The sequence below is a fragment of the Cricetulus griseus genome, chromosome 3, assembly GCF_003668045.3.
Source record: "Cricetulus griseus strain 17A/GY chromosome 3, alternate assembly CriGri-PICRH-1.0, whole genome shotgun sequence".
NCBI classification, from domain to species: Eukaryota; Metazoa; Chordata; class Mammalia; order Rodentia; family Cricetidae; genus Cricetulus; species Cricetulus griseus.
Window position 1 is genome coordinate 266,527,336 of NC_048596.1, and position 19,985 is coordinate 266,547,320.

At 42.4% G+C, this 19,985-nt stretch overlaps 1 protein-coding gene across 8 annotated transcripts in view; it reads right to left on the reverse strand.

Annotated features, from left to right (window-relative positions):
• Kif13a (kinesin family member 13A) overlaps window positions 1-19,985 on the reverse strand; it is a 189,044-nt gene that overhangs the window by 74,669 nt on the left and 94,390 nt on the right. For all 8 annotated transcript variants that reach the window (XM_035442953.1, XM_035442951.1, XM_035442952.1 and 5 more), the window contains 4 exons: window positions 7,706-7,798; window positions 6,087-6,267; window positions 2,474-2,561; window positions 928-1,062 (listed from right to left, as the gene is read on the reverse strand). In XM_035442953.1, the coding sequence (XP_035298844.1) occupies window positions 928-1,062; window positions 2,474-2,561; window positions 6,087-6,267; window positions 7,706-7,798 (497 nt within the window). The remainder of the gene's footprint in view (window positions 1-927; window positions 1,063-2,473; window positions 2,562-6,086; window positions 6,268-7,705; window positions 7,799-19,985) is intronic.

Below are 19,985 nucleotides of genomic sequence, written 5' to 3' on the forward strand. Positions count from 1 at the left end.
CCTTAGGGGTCTGGAGTCTGTACAAACAGACAGGAAGTGAGATGGCTGGGCGGAAACAGGAAGTGAGATGGGTTGGTGGAGGGAGAATTTAAGTGGGAAGAAACAGGAACTCGCTCTCTTCCACTGGGAAGCTAATGAGGTAAAGGTGGCCTTGGCTTGCTCCTTCTTCTCTCTGATCTCTCAGCATTTTCCTCTGTATCTGGCTCCAGGTTTTTATTATTGAGACCAATTAAGAACTCCATTTACAGACAGAAGTACTTCCAGAACAGTTAGAAGTCCAGACTGCTAGGACAGTTGCAAGTACTTCCAAGGCAGTTGGAAGCTAGAGGTTTTATGCACCTTGGAGGAAATATGAACACATGAAGCTCCTTTGCATTTGGGTCAAATTCTACCTTTCTGAGATGTGGATTTTTGAATCAAATGTTGTAGTTCCTTTTGTAACATCTCACAGTAGCCATGAAGTAGACTTGATTGTTTTTAGGGAAATTTTAATAAGAAAGAATACATATTTGAAAGTCATATGGTGATATTATCATGCTGGTTAGGATGTTTACACACAAAATCAATGTTTTTTGTGTTATTTATTTATTTATTTATTTATTTATTAAATGGAGTCTGAAGAAGTAGAGGATGGCTTTGGACTTCTGATCTTCCTGCCTCTAGGTTTCATGTAGCACTGGAGAATCGAACTAAGGGCTTTATGTATGCTAGGCAAGCACTCTACCAACTGAACTATATCTCCAGTCCTGAAAAATTCGATTTAAAAGTGCTGGTACAAAAGGAAGGCCTAACAACCTAGGTGACTTAAGTAGCACAAATGGCAAGACGACAACACACAGTTCTCAGCCTCTGAACCCAGTCGTGAAATACTTCCCCTGTTTACACTCAGAGCTCCCCAACCTCGGAAGGCTCCACCTTGTCCCTCACCCCAGACTGCAGGTCATACAGCGTCTGTGTGATGATGATGTTGAACACAGCATGCGAGCGGCTGCTCTCTTCATTCATGTTGGTTGCAGCTACTGTTCGAGACTTATTTCCCTCAGACATCAATGACTCAATGTCCTAGAGGCAAAGAAAGTACTATGAGCAGACATGGAGGTGCATCCGGCACCCCAGGGCTGTGTTCAGTATGATCCTGTGCCTTGGCCGTACCCTTCCACAGAGACAGCCAGCCTCTTCCGCACAGTGCGGCTTGAGCCTCCTCCCTACAGAGAGCCTTCTTCCTTCTCTGCTCTAGCTCTCTTCTTGCCCTACTCACACCTCACTTGTTCCTTTACCCATCCCCAGAAGAGCAGACCCTTACTGAGCACTATACACGCTCAAGAACAAGTCACCTCATTTAATTCCAACTCTCCTGTGCCTGTCACCGTGGTGTGGCTGCCTGTCCCCTGCTATCCAACTCCCTCTGCTGACAACTGTGGCTCTGCAAGAGCAGGGGACTTTCTCTGTTATCTTTGTATCCTCACTCATAGTACATGCCTGGAGCCTGTGTGCTCTTGGAAGACATTTGCTGAATGAATGCTATGAAAGAAACTCTCCACACACCAAGATGCTGATGGAGGTCACCTGAGATTCCCCGTATCTGGGGCGGGGGTGGGGGGCTGGGGGAGACAGCACTCAGGTGCAAAAGGAGTTTCCTGGCTGTTGGGAGTAAGTGACAAGATGTCAGGGACCCAGCTCCATTGCCGCTAGCTTTGTCAAAGTGCTGACTGGACACCACTGAGCCGGAAGGGCTGTTTATTCTCATCAAAACCTCAGTGCATTTAAAGTCATGAATGAGTCCAAGTCTAACTCAAGAAACACAATATGTTTTTATTTAAATAGTTGGACACGGATTCTCATTTTAGCTCTACTTAGTCTCAGATGACCATGGGTCTCCTACATCTCTTATATATCTATTGTAAGAAAATATAGGGGTTTGTTCATCTATTCATTCTCTCATTCATCAGCATTCTCCAGCAAAGAATTAACAATCTGTGCTACAAGACTTGGATCCAGGTTAATGACTGTAGAAATAGAAGTAGTACATCTGGGTATAAAAGTCAAGGGCTGGGAGGAACATGGATCAATCGTTGGATAAAGGAGTGATTCAGAAAAACAGGGGGCAGCAGAGCAAAGAGCATTAGAAGTCAAAGCAGGGTCTGCCTACAAGAAGGGATTAGCCAACCACCAAATATCATATAGACTATCAGATTTGTTCAAAGGATGTCAGTGGCCATGTTGGGGAGACGGTTCAACAGAGGCAAGAAGGAAACACTCAGAAACCTGACCGCCTGACTTTCCGGCTTCACAACTCTTCACAGCCAGAAGTGTGTGGGAATGGTATTTCTCCCTGGCTGTGCCGGTCTGTATGTCTGAGGCTGTGAATGGCATCAGTATGCTATCACACATCCATACAAAAACAGGCTCAGCATCACCTATCCTGACTTACTGCCTTTTCTTCTTTAATGATATTAAAAAAAAAGACTCTTACCTCAAAGCTGGTGACAGCCAGCTGTGACAGCCCATCTACATACGGCCCCAGGACCTTATGCTCTCGGACCTTAAGAGATTGCCTACTCCTGTAGGAGAAGAATCAGAGTGAGTGAATCTTACACACTGGGAACTGCTTAAGCATTTGGAAATTCAGATTACAGTTTCCAAGGGTTTTCAGAAATTACAAGGTACTCTAATAGTCATGGCCTAGCAAAGCAGCATCCCACACGAGAAATGCATTTGACCCTGATTTCAAACGTCAATACTATTTTAAAACATCTCTCTCGTCCCAAGAAAAGTCAGAGCAGCTAAGCCTAGGCTTGGTTCTCCTGTGTGAATAGATGGAGAAGCCTGTACATTCTATATCAAGAACATCTTAAATTCTTTCTGATAGGTTTATTTATTCTCTTGAGAATTCCAAACAAAATATTTTGATCATATTCTCTCCCCTCCCCAACTCCTCCCATATTCTCCCCACCTACCTAGCTTCATTGTTTTTTTTTTTTCTCTCTTAAGGTTAAAAAATTTGAGCAAATACTGAACAATAATAAAATATTTTTAACTTTAATTTACTTTTTCAAGTTTCACTGATTTGTGTTGGCTGAATGCTGGATATTTTATACAGAAAGTCCGATAATAACACAATTGTAGCCACTGATGTCCGATATTTGAACTGGCTCTGCTGATGACAATTTTGGCGGCTCTAATTAATGTGTGTGTGTGTGTGTGTGTGTGTGTGTGTGTGTCTGTCTGTCTGTCTGTCTGTCTGTCTGTCTGTCTGTCTGAGATGGTACACATATGATGTCAGAGGGAAGTGGTTTCTCTCCTTTTACCACATGGATCCCTGGATCAAATTCACGTTGCTGGGCCCAGCAGCAAGTCCCGTGAGCCATCTCACTGCCTCTTTAGGGCTCTTAAGAATACTGAATGGTTACCTCTGATTTGGGAGCCATCTGAGATATTTATCAGACCAATGAGGTTTAAGACTCAGAGCTATTAGATTCTTCCTGTACTGTAGGTGCCATCTCTTTCATGCCACAGGGTGTTTAATCACCTTTCAAAGAGTTAATGCTTGGCGCCTCTCAGATGTGGGAAATCCCTGGTGCTTCTGAAAGTCTTGGCAAAGTTTCTGAAGCATTTTTTAAGCTCTTCCCTTTAATCTCACATTTGAGGATGAGAATTCAACATCACTATAGCAACTCTGTTGGACTCAGAGACCAAAAATTTGATCTTCAAGATAGCTACTGTCATGTATACACCCCAGTAGTGGGCTCATTCTCCTTACCAGCCAAATTCTGTGATGCTCTCAATAGCAAGGAGTAAGCTAGCATACTCTCAAGGGGCCCTCAGGCTGATATCTGGAATTCCTGCATACCGTTGGTGCTCTATTTAATGAAGCAAGAGCCTCCTTATCTTGTGACTCCAGTCCTATCTGCAGATGAACCTTCTAGAAACTCCTGGACCTATGTGCCAGGAAGCCTGCCTATGAGGACTCAGAGCAGCACTAGACGGAGGAAATGTGACACCATGCAAGTGATGAGAAAAAGAACAAACTGTGATCACACAATGGATATTAAACAATAGCCAAAGCTATCACATCATTGTCCCATATATAAAAACTAATGGCATGAATATATGCTGGTGCTGTTTATACAAAGTTAAAGGTTGTACAAAATCATGGCTAAATGCTGCAGAAGAGAAGGAGAATGGTAAATATAATATTCCTTATAGCAGGTGACTTGGGGATTGGCAGGTAAAGGAATAAATCTCTAGGGGGACACATAGGGAGATTAAGAATTACTGGTCAGGTTCCATTTTCTAAGACAAGTGGTGAGTAGGCAGGGATTGATTTTGTTATTCTCACAAACATTCCTTTGTATAAGCAGTGAGTAACTCTTTTGAGTAGACACAAACTTTTCCGTGACTGGGAACGTTCTTGATGTCTATAATATAACTGTTAAAAGCTTGCTTTCATTTGAGAGCACAGGAGTGGAAAGTGGGCAGGAATGTTACATATGGCACAGCTGCTCAGACAACTGAGAAGTATTTACTGATGGAGAAAGTGGTCATCAAGTTACACAGGAAACTCAGGACACTGGACTGCTATTATAAAATACCCAAGGATGCGAGCATATCCACACAAGGCACAGATCTGAAACACAGCAGGGAGATGTGCTCGGGTGTTAACTAAGGTTATTTGTGAGTGCTATGATTAAATGTCAACTTTATTTCTTATAGTCCATAAGATACACACACACACACACACACACACACACACACATGCTTTCTATATTTTTTCCAATTAATTACTTATAATCAATGAAAACTTTTGCCTGGGGCAAAAAAGAATTTATAAGTCGGGGGTGGGGGGGATGGAGCTGCCTTTAATCCAAGCACTCAGGAAGGAGAGGCAGGTGGATCTCTGTGAGTTCGAGGACAGCCTGGTCTATAAAGCTACAGAGAGAAACTGTGTCTCAAAAAAAAAAAAAAAAACAAAAAGATAAAAAAAGAAAAGAATTTATGAATCAAACTCACCTAGATTTTAACACTTAAGTTTTTTGTTTTGTTTGGTTTGTTTAGATTTCTCAAAACAAGGTGTCTCTGTGTAGCCCTGACTGTCCTGGAACTTGCTCTGTAGACCAGGTTGGCTCCAAACTCATAGATCCACCAGCCTCTGCTTCCTCAGTGCTGAGACTAAAGGCGTGTGCCACCACATCCAGCATCACCTAGTTTTTGAAAGATGTAGATGCCTGGGTTTCACCGGGGTCTCCCAAAACATTTAGAATGGGGATGTGAACTCAAGCCAATCAAGACCCTTAAAGAGCTCCCTGCATACTCCCAACATAACCAGAGAAGGAGCAATGGCTGTAATCCTCCCACTAGTTAACTTCCAATTCAGAGCTACAATTTATGAATGCAAGGACTACTGTGTAATTAGAACACAGTGTTCTGTTGTTCCTTTGAGACAGGGTCTCACTACATAACTCTGGTCCAGAACTCACTATGCAGCCCACGATGGCCTCAAACAGTAATCCCCGTGCTTCAGCCTCCGAATGCTGGGATTATAGGCATGCACCATATCACTCAACTCTTTAATTCATATTTACTTCACTTTATTTTTATTTTATGTATACTTCCCTGAATGCATGTCTATGCACCATGCGTATACAGCACCCTCAGATGCCAGAAAAGGGCGACAGATCCCTTGGGATTGGAATTATAGATGATTGTTAGCCACCTTGTAGGTGCTGGGACTGGAACCTGGGTCCTCCGGAAGAGAAGCCGGCTTTCTTAGCCACTGAACCATCTCTCTAGCTCCTATAATTTAGTTTTAATGAATTCTCCCTGGTGACAAAAACTAACACCAGTAGTCAAAACATCTTTTCACACGGTGATGTGAGTAACTTTACATGACAGTTTAGGATAAACTGCATATAAGTGACACAGTGACGAGTTTGGGGAAGCTCCTCCTTCTCAGTACACAAACTGACACCAGAGCAGTGACCAATGGCTCAGATATGTCACACGCCCTTGCTGCAATTTTAATTCTAAGATCATTCCCCTTTATTCTTCCTATACTCAAGCTTTATAAATTCTAGGTGCCCACTTACCCCTTGGGGTCCAAGAGGTCCCGAACCTTCTCATTATAAATTTCCATATACGATACTTCGACTTTAAAGGTCTGGGACTCATTCTGCTCCAAAGAGATCCTTTTAAACAGGGCACAGCAGAGCCTGGGGATAAGGCCTAGCTGCTCAGCATGACCCATCATGGAGAAGGACTTTCCGGAGCCTGGAAAACAGCAAGCAGGAGATGGAAGGATGGGAGGCAAAGCAACACGCTCTTGCTTGAAAGCAAAAGCAATACAGAAAAAATTGACCTCAAACCCAGACCCCTGAACAACAGCTGTTCAGTTACTCTTGTCTCCTTCATATTGGAACTTCCAATTTATTTCTGAAAGGTTGGTACATTATGTAGAAATGACTGTCTAGGAATGCAATCACAACAAATGCATCTTTGGAGAGCAAGCCTGCTAAAGTTCCACCTGTCCTCTCAGTAGTATGCAAAGTGTTGTGTGTGTGATGAACTTGTGCACAAGTGCCCATGTGTGTGGAGAGCAGAGGTCAACTTCGGGTGTCATCCCTTCTCTGCCATCCTTGTCATTGGAGGCAAGGTCTCTCTCTGGCCCCAGAGCTTGCCAGTTACACGAGTCAGACTGGCCATCAAACTCCAGGAGCCTGCTTGACTCTGCCTCTGACGCACCAAATTCTAAGTGCATGCAACCATGCCCATGTTTTACTATATGGATTCTGGCGATTAAAGTGAAGTTCACATGCCTACACGGCAAGCCTTTTACAGGATGAGCCGTTTTCTTAATTCTGGATAAAGTTCCACAGGGATACAACATTGCATACACAGTAAAATCCCGCTGTCCACTAAGCAATACAAACAGTGTGTCATGGCTGGGCTTACCACACACTACATCATCTGCACTTTCTTCCTGGATTCTTGAAGCTGTGTGTGACACAGTAGGAGCAAGTGCTTTTATTATTATTCACTTCCACTTTGAAAGAGCAACAGCTCAGAGTGATAATAGCTGGGCCACAGCTATGTTCTGGGTCTGCCCGACTTGACCAATTACTCCACCTGCCTCGGTGTACAATCCGGCATCATTTTTGTGCCCATGTGGAAGGCGTAGTAGTGGGGGATTCTAAAAATTTTTGTATTGATTCACCTAAGACATTTATACTGAGAAACTGGTGATTAGCTTTCCAGTTCAAATCCGGGTTAAGACTATGATTTAGGAAAATGACACTTAATGGTTTGGAACTAGCTACACTCATTAACCCTGAAGTTAGGCAATTACCAGAACTGATGCATTTTCAAAAAGCAGGATACTTTTGATTACATGACTCAGTTCAGTCCAAAACATCAGGAGAATATTTCTGGGTTTCACAAGTTTCTCCTGCCTTTCAAATGTGAGGAAATTCTATTTAAGGTGTGGGTGTAGCTCAGTGGAACACAATTCATGCTTAGCACACAAGAGGTCCTGGGTTCAATCCCTACTACCACAAACAGACAAAAGAAACACTCATTTATTTATCATTTTAATTAAGGGCTGTGGTTAAACCCGGGATTTTGCACATGTTAAGAAAGCACTCGTCCCCGACCTACACCCTTCCAAGCACTTCTCTTTATAAGGTCGGCTGCAATAAAAGCTACATCTTACCTGTCTGGCCATACGCAAAAATACAAGCATTGTATCCCTGAAAGGCTTTCTCTAGAATTCCTTCCCCGAGGCACTTGAAAACGACTTCCTGACCTAGAAAACATGACAAACATGAAAGATTTATCAGCTTCATGTGTGAGTGTCTACACAAGCCAGAAGAGGGGATCCGACGCCCTGAAGCTGGAGTCTCAGGCAGTTGTGAGCCACTTAATGAAGGGCAGCAGCAAGCACTCTTGACTGCTGAGCCATTTACCTAGCCCCCCAAACAGATACTTAAAAGTAAAGTTAAAAGGGTGACTTGTGTTGAGGTGTGTGTGTGTGTGTGTGTGTGTGTGTGTGTTTAAAGAGATTTGTTTTATGTGTGTAAGTATTTAGTTTGGACATATGTACGTATAACACATGTTCAGTACCCTCAGGGCCAGAAGAGGGTGTTGCAGCCTCTGGAACTGAAGTTACAGACAGTGTTGAGCCACCACGTGGGTTCTGGGAACCGAACCCAGATCTTTTGCAAGAAAACCAAGTGGTCTTAACAGTTGAGTCATCTCTCCAGCCCTCTAACCGGTGTATTAACAACCTTCTCTCAGTCCTCCCCTCTCAACATTTAAAGGTATGCTCAATGCTTACTATACAGTTATGTATAAGAGCTTAACAAATGCACTCTCACGCAGATGGGGTGTTGCTATGTTGCCCAGATTAATCGCAAACACACAAATCCCAGTGACCCTCTTACCCCAGCCTGCTCAGGAGCTGAGACTATAGGCATGGATATCCACACCTGGCTCGCAATATCAGTTTTGCTCCAAAACCATAGATGGATATCTGGATAAAGTCATGATTCCATACTGCTTTCTCTTAGACATTTCTCTGGGGATTAAAATCTCCACTCCTTTTTAGCAGGCTGAATAAAAGCACTGTCAAAGTTGGTTTCCTTTTCTCCTTAGAAATCCTATCTAGATGTTACTAAATATGAGCTGTCTTGTCTCCCCATCTGGATCCAGTTTCCAATGAGTGAGAACCATGGCGTACATTTCCTTTATGTCCACAGCTTCGGCGTGCAAGGTGTTTTGCACAGTCAGCTATTGGGAAACTGCTCACCAGTGGAGGAGGGGTGGTGGTTAATACTGACTGTCAGTCAACATGACAGGATCTAGAATCCCCTAGGCAACAAGCCTCTGGGCAAGGCTTTGAGGGATGACCTAGATTGACTGTGGGGAGGACCTTAAATGTGAGCAGCGGCATCCCATGGCATTCATCCTGGACTGAATAAAAAGGAGAAAGCGAGCTAAGCGCAGCCATTCATTACTCCTTCCTGACTGCCAGCACGATGTGGTCTGGGGCCTCATGCTCCCACTGCCATGCTCTCCCTGCCATGATGGAGTTCCTCTGGAACTGCGAGCCCAAACAAACCCTTCCTTCCCCAAACAGCTTTGACCAGGGGACTTAGGAGAGCAATAGGAAAAGTAACTAATACAGTGCCATTAGTAGATTTTGCAGGTCCACTTCATCCGTGTTCCCACATGAGGACAAAGACAAGTTCTCTCTCATTAATCCTTGCCATAGCCCAACTCCTGGGGCTTCTCCCATGGACTACACTAAGGTGGGGTGGGACAGAGCGTACTATGATGTGTTTATTAAACATTCGAGATGGCATGTACCTTCCTCACACTGACTTCCCAACAATTAAGAGAATTACATGACATTACTCCATATTCCTGTGGTTTCTACAACATTTGCTCTATATTATTGCATCTGTAGGCACTACTGGCTTAGATACTGTTTCTAGCCCTGGGATAAGAGCACTCTGATGTCAGAGATGACAACCTTTTTATCTTTGTAATCCTAGTGTCTCATATAAAATGCTTAGTAAATATTTGTTGAAAGAATAAGTAAGTCAGCTTAATAATTTTGTCCATGAGTATATTTGAAGATCTGCTCATATTAAAAAGAACAAATGCAAGCTATTACTGGTTGTGTATTCTCTTTTATGGGAAGTTGGATAGGATTTCAGCACCACCTTGCTGTACATCCAGGATTGCAGGACAAGACTCTTCAGAGACTGTCAACAAGGGACAAAAGCGGACACTTCAACCACTAAGCTGCCAAAAAGTGAAATTCTGGCAACATCAAATATTGCTGAGTCGTAGAGAAAGACATCATTTATAAACAGCTGCTGAGAGAATCATTGCAAGTGGCCACTCTGAAGGAGAATCTGACAGGAGAAGGGACTAAGCTCCGCTCCGCCCCACTGTGTTCACCTATGTGAGTGACACATTCCCCCACATGGCCCTGGATGTCCTGGTAGCTTTGTTTACTATGCTATAAACTGCAGTAAAGTTAAATACATGTTATTGTATGGGAGTGGATGCCTTAAAGGTACACATTGCAGAATGAAAAAGAATACATTTAAAAAATAAAAAATACTAAGCCATGTGTGTCAACAATTGTAATGTTAAGAAGCAATACTAAATAGGGAAGAGCTATGTCATATATATATAATGTAACTATATATAATGTAAGGAGTCATATACTTTATATAAAGTGTGGATAATGTAAAGAGTTATGTACATTATAATGCACGAGACACAGAGAGAAAGAAAGGTGGGATGCTAAAGCTTACAAAATGAACTAGAAAAAGATATTCCACATTTATAATGTCTGTCTTCTCCATCTCTAGCACCTACCACTTAGTATACAGCTTACTCAACACATGTTGGTAGAACACACAGATTTTTTAAGCAAACAGGATTATAACAGTATTTTCTAAGCACACACAGTGTGTTGTGAAGTGTGTGTGCACATACCCTCTAACAGCAAGGTGCTGCTGGTATGATGGTCTATGACACTCATACTGTAAACACTGCTCTTAAGTCCTTGTCTGCTACAAGACTCTTGGGCTCCCTTCATACACAACAGCATCTTCTACTTTTTCAAAGGACTATTACATATGGTGTCCAGCGTGGAGTTTAAATATCCAAACATAGGGCCTGGGAAAGCTAAAAGAGGGTCTGGACAAGGAGCCAGACGTAGCTTCCTAGTTCCACAGTCTCTCAGACAGGCCGATGGTCATGGCATAATAGGCATGGCTCTGAGCGGCTGCTTGCAGGTTTGCATTAGCCGCCAGTGCCATGTGCTAAGCAAAATTGCAGGCAGACAGTTTTAATGTGGTCAGAGAAATTTACAGACACACAGAAAGCCAGGTCCAGACACAGAAAACCTTAAAAAAGGTACAATATGCTTGAAATGGTATTTAGTTGCTGAAGAAAGAAAAGAAAATGGGTATAGACAGTCATAAAAATAGTTTAAAAACAATAAAGTCTTTAAAGAGAGAGTAAAGTAATATGAAAATAATAAGCCACATAGGGTTGGGAACTATTATAACACAGGGAACTTGCACCTTATATTGTGCTTTGTTAATTTTGAAGCTTTGAAATGCTAATGAACAGAAAAAGGCAGCTGCTGCGAGACACTGGATTATGAAAGGGACTTATGATATTAAGCCCAGATATTTTAGGGATATCTTGACTTCAGAATGGAAGTTGGGAAAATATATTACAAAAGGAGAGAGGTTGTGCTTTTATTTCCACAGGTAACAAAAAGCTATCAATTCCTTCAAAGTTAATCAAGATCAGATTTGACTGGGGGGAGACCTCTGAGGATGTTGGCTACAGATGGGAGGAAGAAACCAGGAAACAGGACAGCTGAGATAAATGCTGATCCCTCAACACGGGATGAGACTGGATGAGACATGACAAATCTTGTTGGCTACAGAGTCCTCATGACTTATTACATGTCATCCTTTCATACGGCATGAATAGAGGTTTACATTACAGTTTGGTTATGCATTCCAAATGGACTTACACAGTTGACAGATGCCTTTTACCTGCCCAAACATAGGACAAAAAAATCTTTAGCAGACTTGCTCACACTACACATTCCATACTTGTGTTAATGTAGGTACACATGTTACCTTTAAAAGTTGATGTGTTTTCAAAATGAAGAAAAGGACCAAACACCAATGAAAACAAGTAGCCCAGATAGTCCAGCCTCTCAGAAGGTCTCTGTTGTAGTTTCCTCAAAATTCTGCATTCAGAACTTCAAAGCTGCTGGCTGAGATGGTTCAGCCTCACAGACTACTCCAGCCAAGACTTCATATAAACCTTGCCATTATACCAAGACTAAAGAAAAAATAACACAGCTAGTTCTCCCAGGACTTGACCATTACCCCAATTTTCTCTGGGTCCCCTAAAGATGCCATCACCCTGAGACAACAGTCTAGAGAACACAATGCTCCCATTTCCAAGAGGTGGGATGGGGGGTTTTGGTCATTTGGTGGGTAATGGATGTTCGTCATTGTCTAGGGGGGTTGGTTACAAGATGTTACTGGTTATGGTTAGAGGAAAAAAACTAAACAAAGGAGGTTAGATTCAGGGATCTTTTTCTAAAAAGATTTAAAAATGGGAGAATATAGAAATGCTAGGATAGAAGGGTAGATTGTTGAATCCTTTTTCAAACAATAAAACCAACTATTATCCTCAAATATTTTACATTGGTATGGATTTTTGCATAGTGATACAAATTTAAGGTTATTTTTCTTTTAACACACTGTATATATGTTTCCACTCTTGTTTAAGGTATTGTACCTATGCTGCTCATTTAACAATGTAATGTTAAATTTCTAGTCCTTAAAAGCTATAACTATAAACTATTTAGGATAACTAAGAAATACAGGTAGCTATGTTAAGTATGTTTTCAAGATTAAACAAATCTAATTTAGATATATAGGTGGTCTTCAAATACTCAAACACTTCAGAGACCTGCAGAATATGGCATTTAAGATATTTTAATAACATAAGACTTTTCATGACAGTAAGACATGTCTGCTCCTGCAACACTAAGTTATTTCAAAAAAGGATTGATGGGCATTGAAGAACCTCCATATGGAGTTTGCTTTCTTTGTGACAAAGTTAGCAACTGGGCAAAGAAACTGTCCTTGCCTTGACTGCTGACAGCATGCTGTTCAAATTGGACAAGCAGGACACAAAAGAAGATGACTGCCAAACTTTGTCAAGACAAGGTAGGATGGTCCTTCAAAATTCCTGCTTCACAGAAAAGTCTGTCAGATATTCAAAGTCTGTAGGCTAATAACGGATGCCCCAACATTACAGAGGAAACTTGGGGTGACTATCTAGACAGCCAGATGTCTCTGCTTTTTTCTATAGTTTTGGAAGTTTACTATGCACTTTCTGTTTACTCAGGTAATATTTTATCCTTCTTGGATCTCTGATGGAGGTTGAAGACTAGATAGTTATACCATTTTCTTGGTTACCAAATTTTTAAAAAACTTACAAAAAAGATATAAAGTTTTTAAAGGTTTAAAGACATAAAAGTTCAAATTGTTTAAGACAATGTTTTAAGGTCTAAAAAGATATTTTTAGGACAGCAATACAAGTTATGATAGAAAGTGGTTTAGATATAAAACTTTAGATTCATCAAGATAGGATATATAATAGAGTATTTTCTCTGAATATGCCAAATACAAATGGACTGGACATTGTGAATGTAATTCTTACCTGATAGTTCTAGTTGTGTGTAGTTTTACTATGTTAGAGTTAAAACCTTTCCTTTTTATTTAGACAAAAAGGGAGACATGTGGGATATTTGTACACAGTGTGAAGATGTATTGCTGTGATTGGTGTAATAAAAAACTGAACGGCCAATAGCTAGACAGGAGAATATAGGCGGGACTTCTGGTCAGAGAGAGAACTCTGGGAAGAAGAAAGGGGGAGTCTCCAGCCAGATGCGGAGGAAGCAGGATCAGCAGTGTGGAGATAAGGTAATGAGCCTTAGATTAAAAGACATGGGTTAATTTAGGTTATAAGAACTAGCTAGGAACAAGCCTAACCTAGGGCTGAGCTTTCATAATCAGTAATAAGTCTCTGTGGCATTATTTGCAGGCTGGCGGTCCTGACTAGAAAGTACTACTACAGCCCTTCTCACTCGTTGTTGGGTGCCTTCTGCAGCAAGTGGACGCTCTGCAGACACCACTCCTCAATTCTCAACCTCTTAGTCATCTAAGTTGTAATAAATCTGTTGTTTATAAATTATCCAGATTCGGGGATTCCCTCACAGCAGCACAAAAGAGATTGAGACAGAGTTTGAGTTGAGAAAGGGACTCAGAAAAGAGCATCTCTCGAAGTCTATACCAGCAATTTAAGGCTCTTCCAGGATTAGGTAGTGAGATGTAAAATTTCCGAACTTTGCTCCTAAAGCTAAAGAGGCTGGGCATGGGAGGAGTGACTTAATATGCTTTCAAGGGCAAATAACTAAAGCTAGAGACAATTAATTGGAAAAAACATCCAACAAATTAGGTTATGTATACTAAAATCATATGAAAAATAAAGAATTTCCTGGTATATAAGATGCAAGAGCCATTTTGTTTTATTTTATTATTTATTTATTTTATTTTAATTTTTTTTTGATGCAAGGTGGCCTTGAACTTCTGATCTTGCCTGTCTATTATCTCAAGAGTAAATTCAGGCACTTTGTACCTGTCTGGAACCTGAGCACTTGAGTGGTAGAGGCAGGCAGAATAGGAGTTAAGGGTCATCCTTGGCTACAAAACAAGTTTAAGGTCAATGTACGATGCATGAAACCCTGCCTCAAAAGCAACAACAGCAGTAGCAACAAGAAACAAACAAACAAAAAAACCCAGCGAATTTCAGTTCAGGCTATGTCCAAACTCTAGGAAATACTAAACAAGACAGAACTAATCTACCTTGCTTATGTTTCTAAGAAGGAAAAGGACTCCCCATCCAGTGTCTTACCTGTCGTCACACTTCCCAAGTTTCCATCAGCAGATCCTTACAGCACACAGGCAGAGCAGGTATAAAGATGATGACAGACGATCCATAGTCAGGAACTCATGCTGTGGGTCACTGATAAGTGGCTGGTCAGTGGCTCTCAACCTTGGTCTCCATGGTGTTATAAACTCTCATAGGTTTCCCTGCAGCACTATCTATCTATCTATCTATCTATCTATCTATCTATCTATCTATCTATCCATCCATCCATCCATCATTCTGGCTTCAACTACCAGGCTGTGATGACAGGGCTGCAGCAGTCCTGCTGAACAGAAGGCATGCAGCAGGCATTCCTACTTGCTGACTCTTTCCTGGGTAGATACAGCTGCTCTCAGCCTTCTGTATTTCTATCTGAGGCTCCTTTCCTAATAAGTGATAATTAAGTCCCTGAAAGATTGTTCTTTAAGCTTAAGAGGAAATAATTGATTGTTTCCATTTACACAAAGTATGACTGTTTCAGTAAGTCCCAAAGGATGAGAGTCGGCCTCTGGCCAACAAGACACATGGGTATGAATAGATATGTCAACAGAATGTTTGGACTCTTTAAGTAATTTTTAATTAAAAACGTACAAATCAGGCTGGAGAGATGGCTCAGTGGGTAAAGATTCTTGATTGACACACAGGCTGGGTGACCTGAGCAAAATCCCTACAACCCATGTAAGGGTGGAAGTAAAAAACCAACTTCAAGCCAGGTGGTGGTGAGGCACACTTTTACTCTCAGCAATCAGCACTCGGGAGGCAGAGGAAGGAAGATCTCTGTGAGTTTGAGGCCAGCCTGGTCTACAGAGTGAGTGCCAGACAGGCTCCAAAGCTTCAGAGAAACCCTGTCTTGAAAAATAAAAACAAATAAACAAAAAATCTAACTTCAGAAAATTGTCCTCTGGCCTCCCAATGTGATCCATGAAACATGTAAAGGCATACATCATACACATGATCATAAATAAAATAAAAAAATACGAATTACTTCTGTGCTGATGAATTCCTTTCCTAGACATTGTAACAATAAACATGCATGGGAAATATTACCTAGTCTGAGTTCCACTAAATATATTCAGACGGTTTTAGAAGATAGTTAAATTTTTATGCTATTATGCTTGATAGCAGAACATAAACCCAAGCTTGTCACATTTACTTGTGTAAACGTGTAGATGAGTGTGTGGAGATCAAAGGACAACTTGCAAGAGACAATTCTCTCCCCTTCCACTATGTTAGTTCCAGGAATTGAACTCAGGTCATCAGGCTTGGCAACAAGCACCTTTACCTGCTGAGCCACCCCACCAGCCCCATGGTTTGCATATTAATAAAGTTTTATTCTGGTAATGGGTAAATGAGAAAAATTTGAAAGACAATAGAACAAATATCCATATGTACATATATTTTTATGTGTAAATACATATATAAACATATAAAACAGATATTTTAGTGTGTTTGTAGAAAGAAATGTTTTTCCTCCTTTGTAGGCAGACACCGTAACCACGCCTCCTAAGGGCTGGCTACAGGTGTGCCTGACCACGCCTATCAAGGCGTGGTCAGGGTGAGGTCAGGATGATGCAGGAGGGCTTCTTAAGAGACACAGGGAAAGCCCCTTCTGCTGCCCCTTCTCTCGGGCCTCCCTGCCTTGCTGCCCCTGGGCACGCTCTGGCTTGCATCTGGCTGGTATTGTTTTGAATAAAGGTATCTTAAACCAACAAGCTCGCCTTTCACTTCTTTTTAATCCCTAAATAACTATGCTAAGACACAACTCAGAAAAGAGAAAAATAGAAAGAACTACTGTGAAGACCATGTGTTTTCACAAATTTACAACCAGATTCCTAGAGAGACCGGAGTACATTTTATGATGACTTCATATCCCAAAGGAAACTTACTCTCTTTAAGACAAAAAACAAATAACTAGTTCCCTCATCCACATGGACTTTATTTTTAAAAAAGTTTTATTTAGTATGCTTCCAACAGTGTGTGTGTGTGTGTGTGTGTGTGTGTGTGTGTGTGTGTGTGTGTGTGTGCACGCGTGTGAGCGCGTGTGAGCGTACACATGTGGAGAGGTCAGAGGATAACTTTGCAGGGATTCCCCAAATTAAACTGCTGGCTTCTCCATGCCTTGTGTGAGACCCTTCTCTCTGACAGAGGGGAGATCCCCAACACCGGCCACTGGTGCCCATCGCTCGTCTTCCTTCCGACTACATCAAGAAGGAAGAAAGCCCTATTTTCCTTTCTTTCTGCTCACTCGGTTTAATGTCCAGTAAATGGACAGTTTGAGCCCTGTGTTAGTTGAGCCCCTTGCTTCTTTTCTTACATATTAAAGACATCAACCGCTGGTCTATCGTACATGTTTGTAAACCTTTCCCCACTGTTTCATGAAACATTCTTGATGTTTCATACTCAAGTATTAAAAATGGGCAGCAGGGAGAAAGCCTGGCAACCGCCCAGCCGGTAACAGAGCCTCCCTCCTGATGACCCGACTCTGACCCCTGGGACCCACATGGTGGAAGGAAAGAACGCACTCCCACAGGCTGTCCTCTGACGACCACATGGCACACATCTAAGATGTAATTAAAAATAAAAAATCCTGCCCCCTCCAAGACAGCATTTCTCTGTGTAGCCCTGGCTGTCCTGGAACTCACTCTGTGGACCAAGCTGGTCTCAAACTCAGACTTGACTGCCTCTACCTCCCGAGTGCTGGGACTACAGGTGTGTGCTGCCACCGCCCAGCCCTAAAAACAAAATTTGTAATGCTCAAATCCTTTCTCTTTCCTTTATGATTTCTGTTCATGGGTTCCACACCCAGATTAGACAGGCAACCACTCACACTTTTTTTTTTTTTTAAAGTTGTGAGCAGTTAGTTCAGAGCATGTTAAAGGATAGGATCCATCTCACCAGCTGAGTGACCTTGGGAAGTGCTGATGTCTTCAGGGGCAAACCGTGAGCACTCCTCTCTACCTTCCTGGGTTGTCAGGTTGGGTTACAGAGGCACCTGCCACAGCACCTAACCAGGGCAAAGCCTGGGATGGGTTTTAGTAATTTCTCTGTGAGTCACACCATTAGTTTGGTGCAAAGAAGGAAGTCAGCAGTTAATCACTTTTCCTTCCATCTCTGCAAGGTTCTGGGGCATCCTAGCTTTAAGGAGGAGAGAACAGAAGGTAAGACAGCAGTTCTTAGAAAGGACCCGTCTATTGCCATGTTTTTCTAGCTGTCGTCATGGTCCCCCTGGTGAAGTTTCACTGATAATGTAAGGGGGAGTGTTTCTTATTTAAGATGGCGTGGTGGGAGGTAGGCAGAGGACGTGGTGTGTGTGTGTGTGTGTGTGTGTGTGTGTGTGTGTGTGTGTGTGTGTGTTCACTCACATACACATATCTGGGGATGACAAGAAGAAAACAGAACATCATAATTTAGTTCAGAGCATGTTAAAGGATAGGATCCAGTAAACTAGCTCCCATTCTTTTGTGCCATTAGGATAGAGGTTGCAGGGCGAAAGAACACAATACAATGAATAGCGTCAATAAAACAGTGAATGGGACCAATTCTAGGGACTTCTCATTATTTTTCCACCCTGGGGCTGTGTGAACACATGAACCCTGGGCTGCAGTTATGCTCAAGCAATTCTTTTGTTCAGCAACCTTCAGGGAACCACTATTAGAGGAAGAATAGCTGTGCAAGTGGCCAAGATCCAAACTGTTAACCAAGTCTTCAAAGTCCTTCCTGTGTCTGTGGTCCAGATCCTGTCCTGGTCAACAGCAGACTCCGAAGGCAGCACAGGGATGGCTTCACTTCCCTCTGCCTTAGAACACAGGACATCCCAAAGACCTACACCAGACCCATGGTAACCCAGACAAATGAAGGCCTTTTCCCCGCTTTGCAGTACTGGGGACTGAATGCAGGGTCTCACACACGCTTGATACGAGCTCTACCGCTCGGCTACATCCCCAGCTGTGAGGCTTTTTAACTTTTTAAAAAACATTTTCTTTTGTTTACTTCCATTTTTTTTAAAAACCTAGGAGTCTTTCTCAGCACAGGAAAAAATGATTTACCACTGCTTTTTGAACCTTGGCTAAAAAAAAAAAAAAAAAAAAAAAAAAAAAAAAGAAAAAGAAAAAAGCAAAGCAGCTGTTTATGCTGCATGGTGGGAACCAGGGAATTCAAACCCTGCCTGGGCAGATCTCATAAAAGATGCAATATCCCCACCCTGAATGTTTCCCAATTACAGTTTATGGTTTACACTCAAGCAGAAGGGAGGGCTGTTTTTCTAGAGGAAAGCCTACAGGGAAGTTCAGAAGTCCTGTGGGAAAGAGGGGGATCTATGGGTATTTGTTCCCCAACCCAGACCAACAGAGCAAAGCCACAACACTGTCAAACCCAAGAGGCCTGTGGCTTCTTAGCAGAACCTGTGCTAGGGAGGAGGTATCTCTGGAGACATCAGCTCCACATGCCTGGTGTGGTGAATCTACAGGGCATGTCGCGTCTGACCTCACCGTTAATAATCGGACCTCCTATAACCATGTGGACAAGTTATAAAACCCGGGCATGCCCAGGGAAACCTATAACAATGTCAGAGCAGTAACAGGAGCCCTTGTGTGGGATTTCTGCATACGGAGTCACAGTCTGAGTCACCCAACACTGAGTCACGTATGATACAGATCTTTGAAAAGCCAACACCACTAGGTCTCCATATGTGGGCATCACCTGACCCCCTGGCAACAGCAGCAATGGGCTCCCAGTCACCGTGCAAGGATCCTAGGCAACTGTCTTTACATAGCAAGGTATTGATAGCAAAGCACTAAAGGAGAGAACTGGGAACAAAGGGAAAAGACAGCTACAGTAGTCCTGAGCCCAACATCTGCCCACTGAATAGGCACGGGGCAGAACACGATGGGCTGGGGCCTAGAAAGCAGGAGAATGAAAAGAGAGGGTATGACCTATGTTCTTTATAATTCAGATTAATAAAAGCAGACATGCTGGGCATTGGTGGTGCACGCCTTTAATCCCAGCACTCTGGAGGCAGAGGCAGGCAGATCTCTGTGAGTTCGAGGACAGCCTGGTCTACAGAGCGAGTTCCAGGACAGGCTCCAAAGCAATACAGAGAAACCCTGTCTCGGAAGAACCAAAAAAGGAAAACAAAACAAAACAAAACAAAAGAAAGACAGAGAAAAGCAGACACATCATAGCCAACAAAACTCTTAAGCAGGGCACAGCACACTTAGCTCACAAACAGAATCTCCTCGATGGAAGATCATCTGAGATCGGAATGACATTGCTAGAGCTGAGATCTTCAATGTCCCCAAAGTTTCACAAGTTAAAGAATGTTGTCCAAGGAGTACTAGTGGGAGGAGATAGGAACCTAAAACGGGGGGGGGGGAGTTCTTGGGCTATTAGGGGGTGCTTGAAGAGGGTTTAGAACCCCAGTTTTTCCCTCTTTATTTCTTGAC